Source organism: Xiphophorus hellerii, chromosome 10 (genome assembly GCF_003331165.1).
Source record: "Xiphophorus hellerii strain 12219 chromosome 10, Xiphophorus_hellerii-4.1, whole genome shotgun sequence".
Lineage (NCBI taxonomy): Eukaryota > Metazoa > Chordata > Actinopteri > Cyprinodontiformes > Poeciliidae > Xiphophorus > Xiphophorus hellerii.
In genome coordinates, this window is record NC_045681.1 from 13,508,061 (window position 1) to 13,519,649 (window position 11,589).

General features: G+C 40.8%; 1 protein-coding gene and 1 non-coding gene across 2 annotated transcripts; one reads left to right on the plus strand and one right to left on the minus strand.

The window, feature by feature from the left end:
• Positions 1 to 3,871: 3,871 nt before the first annotated feature.
• Positions 3,872 to 3,942, minus strand: trnag-ccc (transfer RNA glycine (anticodon CCC)). Its single transcript has one exon. It is a non-coding gene; the product is annotated as a tRNA-Gly (tRNA).
• A 239-nt stretch (positions 3,943 to 4,181) lies between these two features.
• LOC116727221 (histone-lysine N-methyltransferase PRDM9-like) lies at positions 4,182 to 11,567 on the plus strand. The gene is made up of 7 exons (XM_032574498.1): positions 4,182 to 4,297; positions 5,971 to 6,078; positions 6,171 to 6,263; positions 6,619 to 6,896; positions 7,521 to 7,588; positions 8,608 to 8,798; positions 8,896 to 11,567. The coding sequence occupies exons 2-7, from the start codon at positions 5,982 to 5,984 to the stop codon at positions 10,803 to 10,805; spliced, it is 2,637 nt and encodes an 878-aa protein (XP_032430389.1). The 5' UTR covers positions 4,182 to 4,297; positions 5,971 to 5,981; the 3' UTR covers positions 10,806 to 11,567.
• Positions 11,568 to 11,589: the final 22 nt, after the last annotated feature.

An 11,589-nucleotide genomic window follows, 5' to 3' on the forward strand; every position in this document is an offset into this window, starting at 1 on the left:
CTCGCGAGAATCGCCAATCATTCTATTAAAAGCATCGCGGGGTTTGAGATATAAAAAGGTTAAAAGACTGGAAAATCGGAGGAGGAAATAGAGGTTAAAAATTTACACCCGGGTTACACAATGTTGTTAAGGCAGTAAAGTTAAAAACATGAAAAGTTTTCAGACATTTTATATCTATAGAAGATTTGACATTTTAGAAAAAAAACAGTGATCCTGCATCAAAATTAACTTGAAATGAATCACTTGGTGTAAAGATTTTTTTTTCTCAACTTAGCAACTCAGTTGTCTTCTATCTTAGCCGTATTCTAGAATATGCAGTCATGGTTGAAGCAAAGTAACCAGAACATTTGTGGGAAAAACGAGCAAACGACCAATTCCACGGTGCCATCTGTGAGTACCAGTGTTGCTCAATCATCTCACAGAAACTGGTAGTAAACGGGGGACCACACATCTTCCTCATGTGTGCTCACAGTGGTTTCACTTAGCTCTTTGGAGCTCCATCAAGAAGCCCCTCTGATCTCCAGGAGGTCCAATTCCAGAAAACAAGAATCCTCCTGCTGCAGTGGTAAAGCCAAGATGCAGTCGATGCACAATCAGATACCCTCTTATCTGCTCAGCCTGGCTTGATGTGGATGTTAATCAGCGATGCATCTCAGTAATGGTGTCCCTGTTAATTGCCTCCCATTTTTGTGGCAGTATTTACTTTCACTCAAGATTTCTATCTCCGTATGTGGTCAGAAAGGCATATGGATTTGGTTTTCTGATGCACGCCTTACTGAGCGCTCAGAGAGATGCTGCGCAGCAAGGCTTAACTTTTAAAGTGGTTCTGAAATGGAGGTGCTTGTCCCTTGTGCTGGTGTTGCTATTCTGCCAAGGCTAGACTTGTTTTATTCTTACAACATACAAGTACTGTAGATCTTAATAAATAAGAAATCATCTAAACATTTATTGGTTTCAGTAGAGTGATTACACAAAGGGGAAATATTTGTATACATTTTTTTGGAATTTTTCTTTATGATTGTAGGTTAATACAATATGTACTGAGAACCTGGTTGCAGCTACTTTTTGGAAAGCTTAGTTTGTGTAGACCATAACATATTTCTGTATGTCTAAAAACCATTCTTACTGATCTTGTGCTGCTGTGAAAAATTCCCAAGTGAGCAATCTTGAGATTTCTGTAGCTATCGGTCATAATCATCAAAACTGCTTAAGAATAAATGTTTGAAATAAATTCCACTGTAATATGAGTTTTCACTGTTTTATTTGTATCGTTTGAATCTTTGTTGTGATGGCTGATGTAAACTGTGAAGCGCTTTGGTCAACTGCTGTTTTTAAATGTGCCACACAAATAAATTTGACATTGACATTCACTGTTTGACTTTATTTAGTTGTCTAGATGGCATTTAGTATTTGATCAACTAATTCTGACTGTACTGCATTATAATTAATATCCAACTGGACTCTGTGCAACTGGATCTGAATGTGATTGTACGACTGTATTCAATCTAGGAAGATTGAATACAATCTTTTCAGACAGATTGTATCGGATCTGTCTGAAAAGTGACCTGCCATGCTGTAATTTGTGGCTACATGATTAAGCTAAACTGAATTCAGTTTTGTGGCAGAAAAATACATGACTGCACATTTTCTCTTTTAATGACTCAGCTTCCCATGAGAGTGCCTTTATTTGCATATCTTTTGAACCTTTGCGTCTGATTCTCAGCTCATTAGACGTGGTAACGGTGTGATATCCAAATGGCTGCGGGGCAGGTTCGGCCCGCACGTCTGAATTCCATGCAAATGGTTAATCCCGTTCTGCAGCGTGACTGGAGTAGGCTGACCTGGCCTGGAAAGATCGCACTAGTTCAGATTCAGTCGGCAGCTCAAAGATGCTGCTGACGCGGCATGACAAAAACTGATAAATTATTTTGACAATTGAACCATCATGCAAACATGAGCCTTTGGTTATGGAGATCCAAATAGATCGAAGTTCGAAACCGGGTCCTCACCCCACCTCCTACACTTGAAGACCACAAGGGGGTCAACCGTCATTTCTTTAAAGCTTCTCCTCACGCATAAATAAACCTGGATGCACCCTCCTCCACACTGCAAGCCCTAAAAGAACCTTCTGAAAGTCTAAGAGCATTCCTCCATGAAGACTTTCCCCTTTTTAACTTTGATTTTACGCTTTTGAAAACCCCTGCAGCTGCGTCAGTCCCAGACAAGAGGCTCCATACCTGATGAAACAATGGCGTGGTGGGGAGGGGGTGCTGCATGGTAAAGCTAAACCAAGCTTTGGGATGCAGCAGGGGTTGGGGGGTTATATTGTCTAACTACTTCTCACCAAAACAGGGAAAATAAAAGATTCTCCATTCTCAGTTTTCTGCAGACAAAATCAAATTAGCTTCGGCGTATTTGTGAATGAACGGAATCCAAAAGTGGAGTCAGTGCTCCAACCTCACTATGCTTTGATATCCACAAGCCCCTCACTGTTATGCTGCTGTGGCTGTCAAAGCAGAGGACCTCCCCTCCCTGATCCTTAGCCTCGTCACTCCTAATGATGCCCTGGAGGCATGAGGGTCTGGAGGGCAGGTGGTTGGGTGGAAGGTCCCTGGATGAGGCAAAACCTGCTCCTTCTGATGACAAACTTGACGAAAACCACAGAAGCTGAAATAGCAAAACAGAGGTGTAACCCAGATCTTTTCAATCTGTATGTGTAGTGGAAATTAGATGTACAAATACATTGGATAAAAAGATGCATAGCTGTTTTTACCTAGCTGATATCTGATTTCTATTTGCTACAACTCAGTAAAATGAAAGATTTGTTTTACTTTAATTTCTGTATTTATTTGTAGTTTTTAGTCTTGTCTTTTAAAATGCATAACGTGATCCAAATGTTTGCTGAAATGTTGGCCCATTCCTTCTCTTGGTAGAATAATGTTTGGAGTCATGGCTTCTTCCTCTCTGAGTGGCATTTCAGCCCATCTCAGTTCAGGATTTGTTTCAGTGGAAACTGACACTGTCTAATGAGCCTCAGCCAGCATCCTTACACAATTTATTAATTTGTTCTGGCTTGATATGTACATTTCACACCAAAAATACTTTCATTTTTTATACACATAACCTGTCTCCCTCCTCAACCGTACGATGAACCTGACATATGAAAGTCCACAGTTAATAAATATCTGGCTTCAACTTTACTTTTAATAATAAAAAAAAATACATCCAAATCAATCTAAGAGTGAAGACAAAAAACATTGTTGGAATTTGTTCTGCAGCTACTCAACACATAATACAATGCTGGCCTCTAGTGTAAATTCAAAGACACAGCATGTTCAGAAAAGAAAATACCTTGGGTGAACTTGAACAGGGAGCATAGTGGTCAAAAGAGTTCAATATGTGATACTGTATATTATTAATATCCAGTAATTCTGATGCATGTTTGGCTTTTAACTGGAAATATTTGCAAGGTATCTTGCATGTTACCACTGCAACAATGATCATCCATGTTGAAGGACGACGAGGACTTTTCTTCTTCACGTGCCGCCTTCTCTCCCAATCACTCACTGACCGTTTATAAACTTCATTACACATTATTGCTGTAAAAGCAAGCACTCCGATTAGAACAAATCAAATGTTAATAAATCACGTTTAAACCATAGAATGCTTTTCTTCTCTTCCACATTTACTTGAGATGGTAAGGAAGCACCGGAATATTGGTTTGGAAATTTTCGTTTTTAATTTTTAAATTTTATGACTGTTTATTCTTTCTTGCAAAAAAAGAAAAACAGTAGCTCTGTGCTCGGATCCATATGCTAGTAAGAAAGCTAAACACCATTTAAATATGCAATGAGCTCTGGAACAAAAGACGTGCGCCGCCCGGGAATCGAACCCGGGTCGCAAGAATGGGAATCTTGCATGATACCACTACACCAGCGGCGCCGACACACTTATCTGTGGACGCTGCCGTTATTGTATACAGAGCTACATCCGAGTAGTTGGGAGTTTTATATATGAATATATGCAGGGATAACTCTTGACTACATTATCTAGTTTATTTGTGTTATAAAACAAGACACGGGGAAAATGTATTTCACAGAACGATGTTCTTTTATTTGATTAAAAACGCAACGTTTTCCTTTATGCTGAAAGGTTTCTGTGTTTACTTCCGGTGTTGCAGTGTAACACCGGAGTAACTTCCTCTTAAAAGACCTCATGTTGCTAACGGTCAAAATATGTGGTTTTTGAAACCAATTTACTGTAAGTTTCGACGTTAGAGTTGCTACAACTCAAAAAGGTTTGTGATTTTTATTTTTTTTACTTTTTAATCTCTCATTTCGTAAAATTGATTTAATTTTTTTTACGTCAGGATGTAATATTTAGCTATGTCGAGGCTAATTATCATGTTACAGTTATAGCTATGATGTACGGTAAGTTAAATTTGATTAACTGTTGTTCGTCATAACTGAGAATAGATTAACTATTGCCCAGCAAATTTTAGCCTTACTGGAGCATTGCAGTAATATTCCTTAAAGATTACATAGGCGATGTGTGACAGAGAACGGGGAACTGAACTTAAGACACCTTTAGGAACGTTATTGTGTTTTTCTCACTAGTAGAGACGATTCAGTGCGAATTCTCTAAAGATTTATGAACCTTGAGCGAACGTTCCCTGTTCTTTGAAGGTGCGAGATTTTCGAACTTTTATTGAACGATTCTTATATGCTTTCTGGAACTTGACATTGATGTTTTAGAGAATCTTCAGTTGATGTGACAGACTTTTTAACATTCTTTTAGGGAAGAGTTACCCAACCCTGATCCTCAAGGCGCACTGCCCTGCATGTTTTATGTGTTTGCTTTCTCCAGTGCACCTGATTTCAATTAATGGCTGATTAAAAGGCTTTTACTAAACGCCAGACTGAATCAGGTGTTTAAAGCAGGGCAACGGAACATGTTGTGCAGTGTGCCTTGACAGTGCTTTAGGGAACAGTCTTATTAGAGAACTGTTTGTAAATGTTCCCTAAATGTTAGAGAATTTCAAAACTCCTGGAAATGTTCCAAAGCTTTCACATTTTGTGGCCTTATGGGACATTCTGTGGTACAGATGTCTTCACCTTATGGAAAGCATACCGGTGTTCTAATTTTTAGAGAACCTTCTCCAGGTTACTTTGCAAAAGTTGTTAACTTTCATGGAGCTTTGGGGGAACATTTCATGACAGTTCCTGGAAGCTTGCACTGTCAATGTTCAGACAAATCCTCAGAGAACTCTTAGACAGTGTACTCTGAAGGTTCTCTAAAAGCTGAAACATTTAGAGTCTCCAGAGCAGTTCACAGTGAGGCTTGTGTATTTATGCAACAAAGTGGACCAGTATTGAAAAATGCATAGGAGATATGTGCATATGTGTGTTTAGTAAGTCCCTACACTGGCTCCCTGTAGCTCAAAGAATAAAACTGTTGTTAGTTTACAAATCACTGAACGGCTTAGCACCACAATACATTAAAGATCTGCTGTTGTTGTATCAACCTTCCAGACCTCTCAGGTCTTCCGGTTCTGGTCTACTCTGCATCCCCAGAACCAGAACCAAACGAGGAGAAGCAGCTTTCAGCATCTATGCACCACAAATTTGGAACAAACTTCCAGAAAACTGTAAAACAGCTGAAACACTGACTTCCTTTAAATCTCGACTAAAAACCCACCGGTTTAAGATTGCGTTTGAAACATAATCAATTACAAATTTAATGATGGAACTTGACTTAATGTCATGTTTTGATTGTTGATTCTATGTTGCATTATGTTTCTGTGTTTGATATGATGTAAAGCACGCTGAAATGCCTTGCTGCTAAAATGTGCTATACAAATAAAATTTGATTGATTGATTGATGTGATGAATTTGTGGGATATCCGTTGATCTCCTACTAATAAAAGTGACACCATCAGAGGTTTTACTAACTTTCTTTCACTTCCTGCAGAGGTTTTACTCATGTCGAACAAGAATGGTGAAGTGGAGTGGGTTGAGACAACCGAGGAGGTTGTTGAAACCGAGGAAGGCCTCTCTCTGAAGAATAGCACCCCGGCAGGTAACGTGTGATAACCATATTTTTAAGCTTTTTAAGAAATAAAAGTTTAGCTCTTAAAGTTCCTAACATTGCATCTCTGTTTGTGCCTAAAGTGGTGGTTGATTTAGAGTCGACTGAAACGTCACTCCAGAAACTGCTGAGCACTGTGGGACAGGAAGAAAGCACTGAGGGCCAAGATGGCTTCTGTAAGTTTTATTTTATTTTCCTTTCTTTTTATAGTGAAGAGTTACCGGTTAAACCGGTAGAACATTGTGTTGGACAAGCTGGTGTCAGTGTTCATGGTAGCTTAGCAAACGCAACCTGTAGCCAAACGACGTTTTGATAATAACATACTTTGTTTATTTGCATGCAGAAATTATCTTTTATAGAGTTAATTTTGTGCAAATTATGAATCCTTTTATGAGTAATTCAGAAAATATTTTGTTACAAATTTGGAATTTTTAAAAATATTTTCGTTTTAACATATTTCAGCCACACATTCACTTTAATATTCTATTTTTCTTTCTTTCTTTCTTTCTTTTTTTTTTTTTACATTTCCAGGTTGTGAGGAGTGTCTGCCTCTTTTTCAGGATCAAAGTAATCCTGATGACATTAATGGTCCATCATTTATCCTTGACTTTCCAACGACTATGGGTGTCCCACAGAGAGCTCTTCTCACTTTACCCTTTGGCCTAATGATAGGCAGATCCAGTATTCCCAGTGCAGGAGTAGGTGTAATAAATCAAGGTCTAGCACTGTCTCCAGGAATGCATTTTGGACCGTATGAGGGGGAAGTGACAGTGAAAGAAAATGCTATAACTAGTGACTTTTCTTGGGAGGTGAGTTATGATCCCTTGCAAACAAACCTGCAGCCCCAACTCTGTAGTAAGAAAAATCATCCACAGTTTTATTTTATTTACAAATGAAATGTCAATGTCAAATTTATATATATAGTACTTTAAACAGGTTTAAAACTGCACCAAAGTGCTGTACAGAAAATGATAATGAAATAAGTTGATGAAAAGGAAAAAGCGAAATAATACAAGAAAAAAATATATATATTTCAACAAGAAAAGCATGCATTTGTTATGATAGTACCACCATTACTCATACACTTCACTGTAGCTGTCTTTATGGACAAGCGACCAAACGTGTGGTGGAAGCATCACCTGTGTTTCAAAGAGATGAAGCAACTGGTTTACAGGGAGAAGAGCAGAGCTCAATATCTCGAAGGAAATCTGTTCTTAGCTGCAAAAGACTTAAGCCTGGGGTGACCGTTCACCTTCCAGTAGGACAGCAACCTTGAACATAAGATTCTAATAAAATATATTGATGTTTAATGGGTGTAATGTGACAAAATGTGAAAGTTTAAAATCATTTTAGTAGTCCTGAATCCAAACAACAAATTCAAAGTCCTTGTGTGTGTCATCATGTTTATAATATTTTATTTAAATTTTTTTCAGATTTACAAAGGAGAAGATCAGTATGAGTACATAGATGCCACCAGTGACTCCTATTCAAATTGGATGAGGTATTAAATTCTGAATGTTTTGAGCAGGAGCACAGTGAAGGTATACTGCACTAGAGTAAAATTGATGGGTTCACGCCCAACAACAGTGGGCGTATCATCTGTGTAAGCACATGCAGAAATTTTACAAACTTTACCGTTTCTAAGTGGTGAACTTTGGTCAATGTTTCTAGATCTACAGTAACATCTTAGGTTTCAAATCTTTCTTTTGAGGCGTCTATAAAGTTTAGTCAGAGAATGTAAATAACCCTGGCTTACCAAATATCAGCTTAAGGGGCGAGTCTTAGCTGGCCTGTTTTTGCTTTATCGGGGCTCATAGTTTGTCACAATGTTTTCTTAGGCAACTTAATTCTTTCTCATAAGATCATATTACACTTTAAGAAATCTGCACAGTTGCTGACAATCTTGTACTCATTCTTGCTCCAAAGTGTGTTTCTTTATTTTTGTGTGAAACACCAAACAAATTGTAGAAGTGTGTAAAAGACAGAAAGTATGGGGAACTTTCAGGGGGTTTGGCATTCAGTGAGGAAGTAAAACCTTTTTTTTTTCTTTTGGTGTTCTACATGCTGATTATTTCTCAGGGTAGGTTAAAAAAAGGTTTTTAATTAATTTTGATAATTGGCTGATTAAGTGGTGGATCATGGCTTTTCCAATTACCGGTAAATCCAAATTTAGATTTAAATAATCCTAGTTGTAACAACACATTTTGTCTCAGTGAAAGTCATAGTCCAGATTTGGAGTAGACCAGCCAGACTCCTGACTCTAATCTAAAAGAAAATCTGTGTAGGGAGATAAAGGTCATGGTAATGGCGAGGAGGCCTTCCAGCCTCAAGGGCTAGGATTTCATCATCAGAGATAAATGTTCAAAATGCCAGCAAAAACATTCAAAAAGCTGGTCAGCAATTATAACAAAGGTTTGTCTGCTGTAATGTCAATAAGATTTACAATCAACTTTTTAGTTTTATTGGGCTCAGCTTCATGTTGTATTCAACATATTTCTACCGGTCTTTGTTTTTGCATAGGTATGTGAACTTTGCTCGCAGCAAGGACGAGGCCAACCTGCTGGCCGTTCAGTACAAAGGCAGCATCCTGTTCCACTGCTGCCGCGCCGTCCAGACTGGAGATGAGCTCACAGTGTGGCCGAGCAGCAAACTGCACGCCCACCTCAGCAAAGATTGGTCTGACATGTTGTCTTTGAAGATGAGCAGAACAGGTAGCTTTCACTTCCCGAATCGGTCACCCAAAAGTGTGTTTGAGATCTAGTCAGATTGAGTTGCTCATTATTTTCCCGTTTTTCTCTGAAATCGCAGAGAGCGGTGAGAGTGCGTCATCTCCAATTTTCCTCTGCTCCAACTGTCTTCTCTCATTCACCACAGAGAGCTTCCTCCTCCGACACATAGAGCACTTTCACTCGCAGCCCAAAGCAGATGAGGCAGCCGGCGAGGAAAACCCCGGCTCCAGAGACGAGCCTCCAGCCTCTCTGGTGATGCTGGTGGATCCAGTTAAATCCAAAACGTGTGATGATTGCGGGAAAGTTTTTAAACAAGTCCCCCACCTCAAGAGGCACAAGCTGTGCGTCCACTCCAACAAGCGGCCTTACTGTTGCTCGCATTGCAGGAGAAGCTTCAGTCAGGCGTCCGGTTTGGTCAGACACCAGAGTGTTCATTTTGGAAAAGCCGCAGCTACGGACAAACCGGTCTCTAGAGCGGAGAGCTCTGTACTCGGATCAGAACTTTCCAACTGGGCGGAAGCAGCTTCATCTGAGGAGACGGAAAGAAGCAACCCGACTGAAGTTGCCCAAGTGGATGTGTATGTAGAAACACAGCAGCTGGATTGTTCAGTTTGTGGAAAGAGTTTCACGAATGAAGCACACCTCAAGAAACACGAGGCAGCTGTTCATGAGAAGTTACGCCCTTATGTCTGTTCTGTGTGCCTCAAGTGCTTTGGCCAGTACAATGACCTGGCCAGGCATCTGCAGAGTCACCAGAAGAAGAATGAACATAAAGAGAAAGTGGACGAGGATTCGGAGGACGCAGCCACCATGCCGTTTAGCTGTGGTGAGTGTGCGGTGGCTTTCTCTTCGGTGGATGACCTGCAGCTGCACATAAACGAGCTGCACTCAGAAGAATCGGCGTCTGAAACCCAGGGAAGTAGTTCAGCTCCTCCTGTGGAAACCAAAGACCTCACCCTAAACAGTGCCCCTCTGAGGCCGCAGCGCCTCAAAGCCAGATCTAAAGTTTCTGCCATCACTCAACTTGTAGCACCTAAACGCAAAGCGCCTAATCAGCAAGAGGACTCAGTCGCCAGAAATGCAAAAATCAAGAAATACAAGTGGTTTAGCTGTAATCTCTGCAAGCAAACATACGGAAACCCGGATGACCTCAAGGCACACAAGTGCACTTCGAAGCCGCTGAACTGCGGGCAGTGCAGCGCCGCCTTTTGGAAGTCTAGTTTGCTCAGAAGACACAAACAGATGGTACACGGAAGGGTGAAATCTTTCCGCTGCGACTCCTGTGATAAAGCCTTCTCTACGTCAGCGAAGCTGAGGCAGCATCAGAAAAACAAGTCTTGTCAGAAGTACCACTGCACCTCCGAGCTGTTCCCCTGTTCCTTCTGCCACTTCTCCTTCACCATGAAGAGCTACCTCATCAAACACATCAAGAGGCACCATCCTAGGGATTACTCGGAAGGCCTGATGGACCTGGAGGAAGCTGAGGGGGAGTACACGTGCGCGGACTGCGGGACAAACTGCACGGACGCAGAAGCGCTCGCGTCCCACACGTGCATCAGGCAGCTGAAGGTTCTATATTTGTGCACCGACTGCGGGAAGAGCTTCACAAACCACTACGGCCTGAAGCAGCACCAGCGCATCCACACGGGCGAGAAGCCCTACAGCTGCACCTACTGCAGCAAGAGCTTCTCCTACGTTGGCCAGCTGAACGTTCACCTCCGAACTCACACCGGCGAGAAACCCTACCTGTGCACCCACTGCGGCGAGAGCTTCCGCCAGTCGGGAGACCTGAAGAGACACGAGCGGAAACACACGGGCGTGAGGCCGCACGAGTGCACAGAGTGCAGCAAGAGCTTCAGCCGCCTGCAGAGCCTCAAGGCTCACCTGCTGCTCCACCAGGGACAGAGGCTGTTCAAGTGCAGCCAGTGCGGGAAGAGCTTTTCCAGAAACTATCATCTCAGGAGGCACCATCAGAAGGTGCACACGTAGGCAAGTATCAGGACTGTTGTTGCTGTGAAAAGTTCAGATTTCCACAGAAATCACCTAAATGACTTTACTTTAGCCAGTTTAAGAATAACTTTGTGAAAGTTATTCTAGAATTCTGATATTAGCCCATTTTTATTTAGTTCCAAAACCAGTTTTAATGCGAGTTGCCGATGTGTTAGTGGAACACAGTGTCATTCTTATTCCTGTTTTGTCCATCCACTTTATGCAAAGCTTTTTTTTTTACTCCAACCCATCTGAGTCAAGTAATCTGGGATTCTGAGGTAATTCTGTCGTTTGATTCAGGTGTGTTGGAGAAGAGATGCATCTAAAAGTTAAAGGATAGTCGCCTTCCAGGTTGGACTTGAGCGCCCTTGAGCTAGAGGATGAAAATAAATAAGCATCACAAAAATCCTCCAGAGACAGACAATATCTATTACAGGTTCCACAGATTCAGTATAATTGATGGAGATTGTTTATCCCCAAAACCTCATGACTAAGATTGATTCGGTATCAGTTTACAGCTGGACCACGAAGTTATTGCACCTTTCTGTTTGAGGTTTTTGTCTCCCTAATGTGTTTTGTTTTGCTTTTTTAATTAAATTTACAGAATTCGAATTGCATTCAATACAAAATAATTCTCAGCATTTTACTCTAAATATTAAATAATTTATTAAAACAAGATTCACTTATGTTTTTTGACAAAAAAGGAATTGAAACTAAACTGAGATTTGCCATTGTTTGAAATAAAAACACAGCTGCTCATCACTGTTGACCATTTATTCCACAA

What these genes read in the sequence shown, in the direction of transcription:
- LOC116727221 (XM_032574498.1), top strand. Translation starts at nt 5,982, where the DNA reads ATGTCGAACAAGAATGGTGAAGTGGAGTGGGTTGAGACAACCGAGGAG. An exon ending in CTAGTGACTTTTCTTGGGAG is followed by an intron (nt 6,897 to 7,520) that starts GTGAGTTATGAT and finishes AATTTTTTTCAG; the next exon opens with ATTTACAAAGGAGAAGATCA. An exon ending in TCCTATTCAAATTGGATGAG is followed by an intron (nt 7,589 to 8,607) that starts GTATTAAATTCT and finishes GTTTTTGCATAG; the next exon opens with GTATGTGAACTTTGCTCGCA.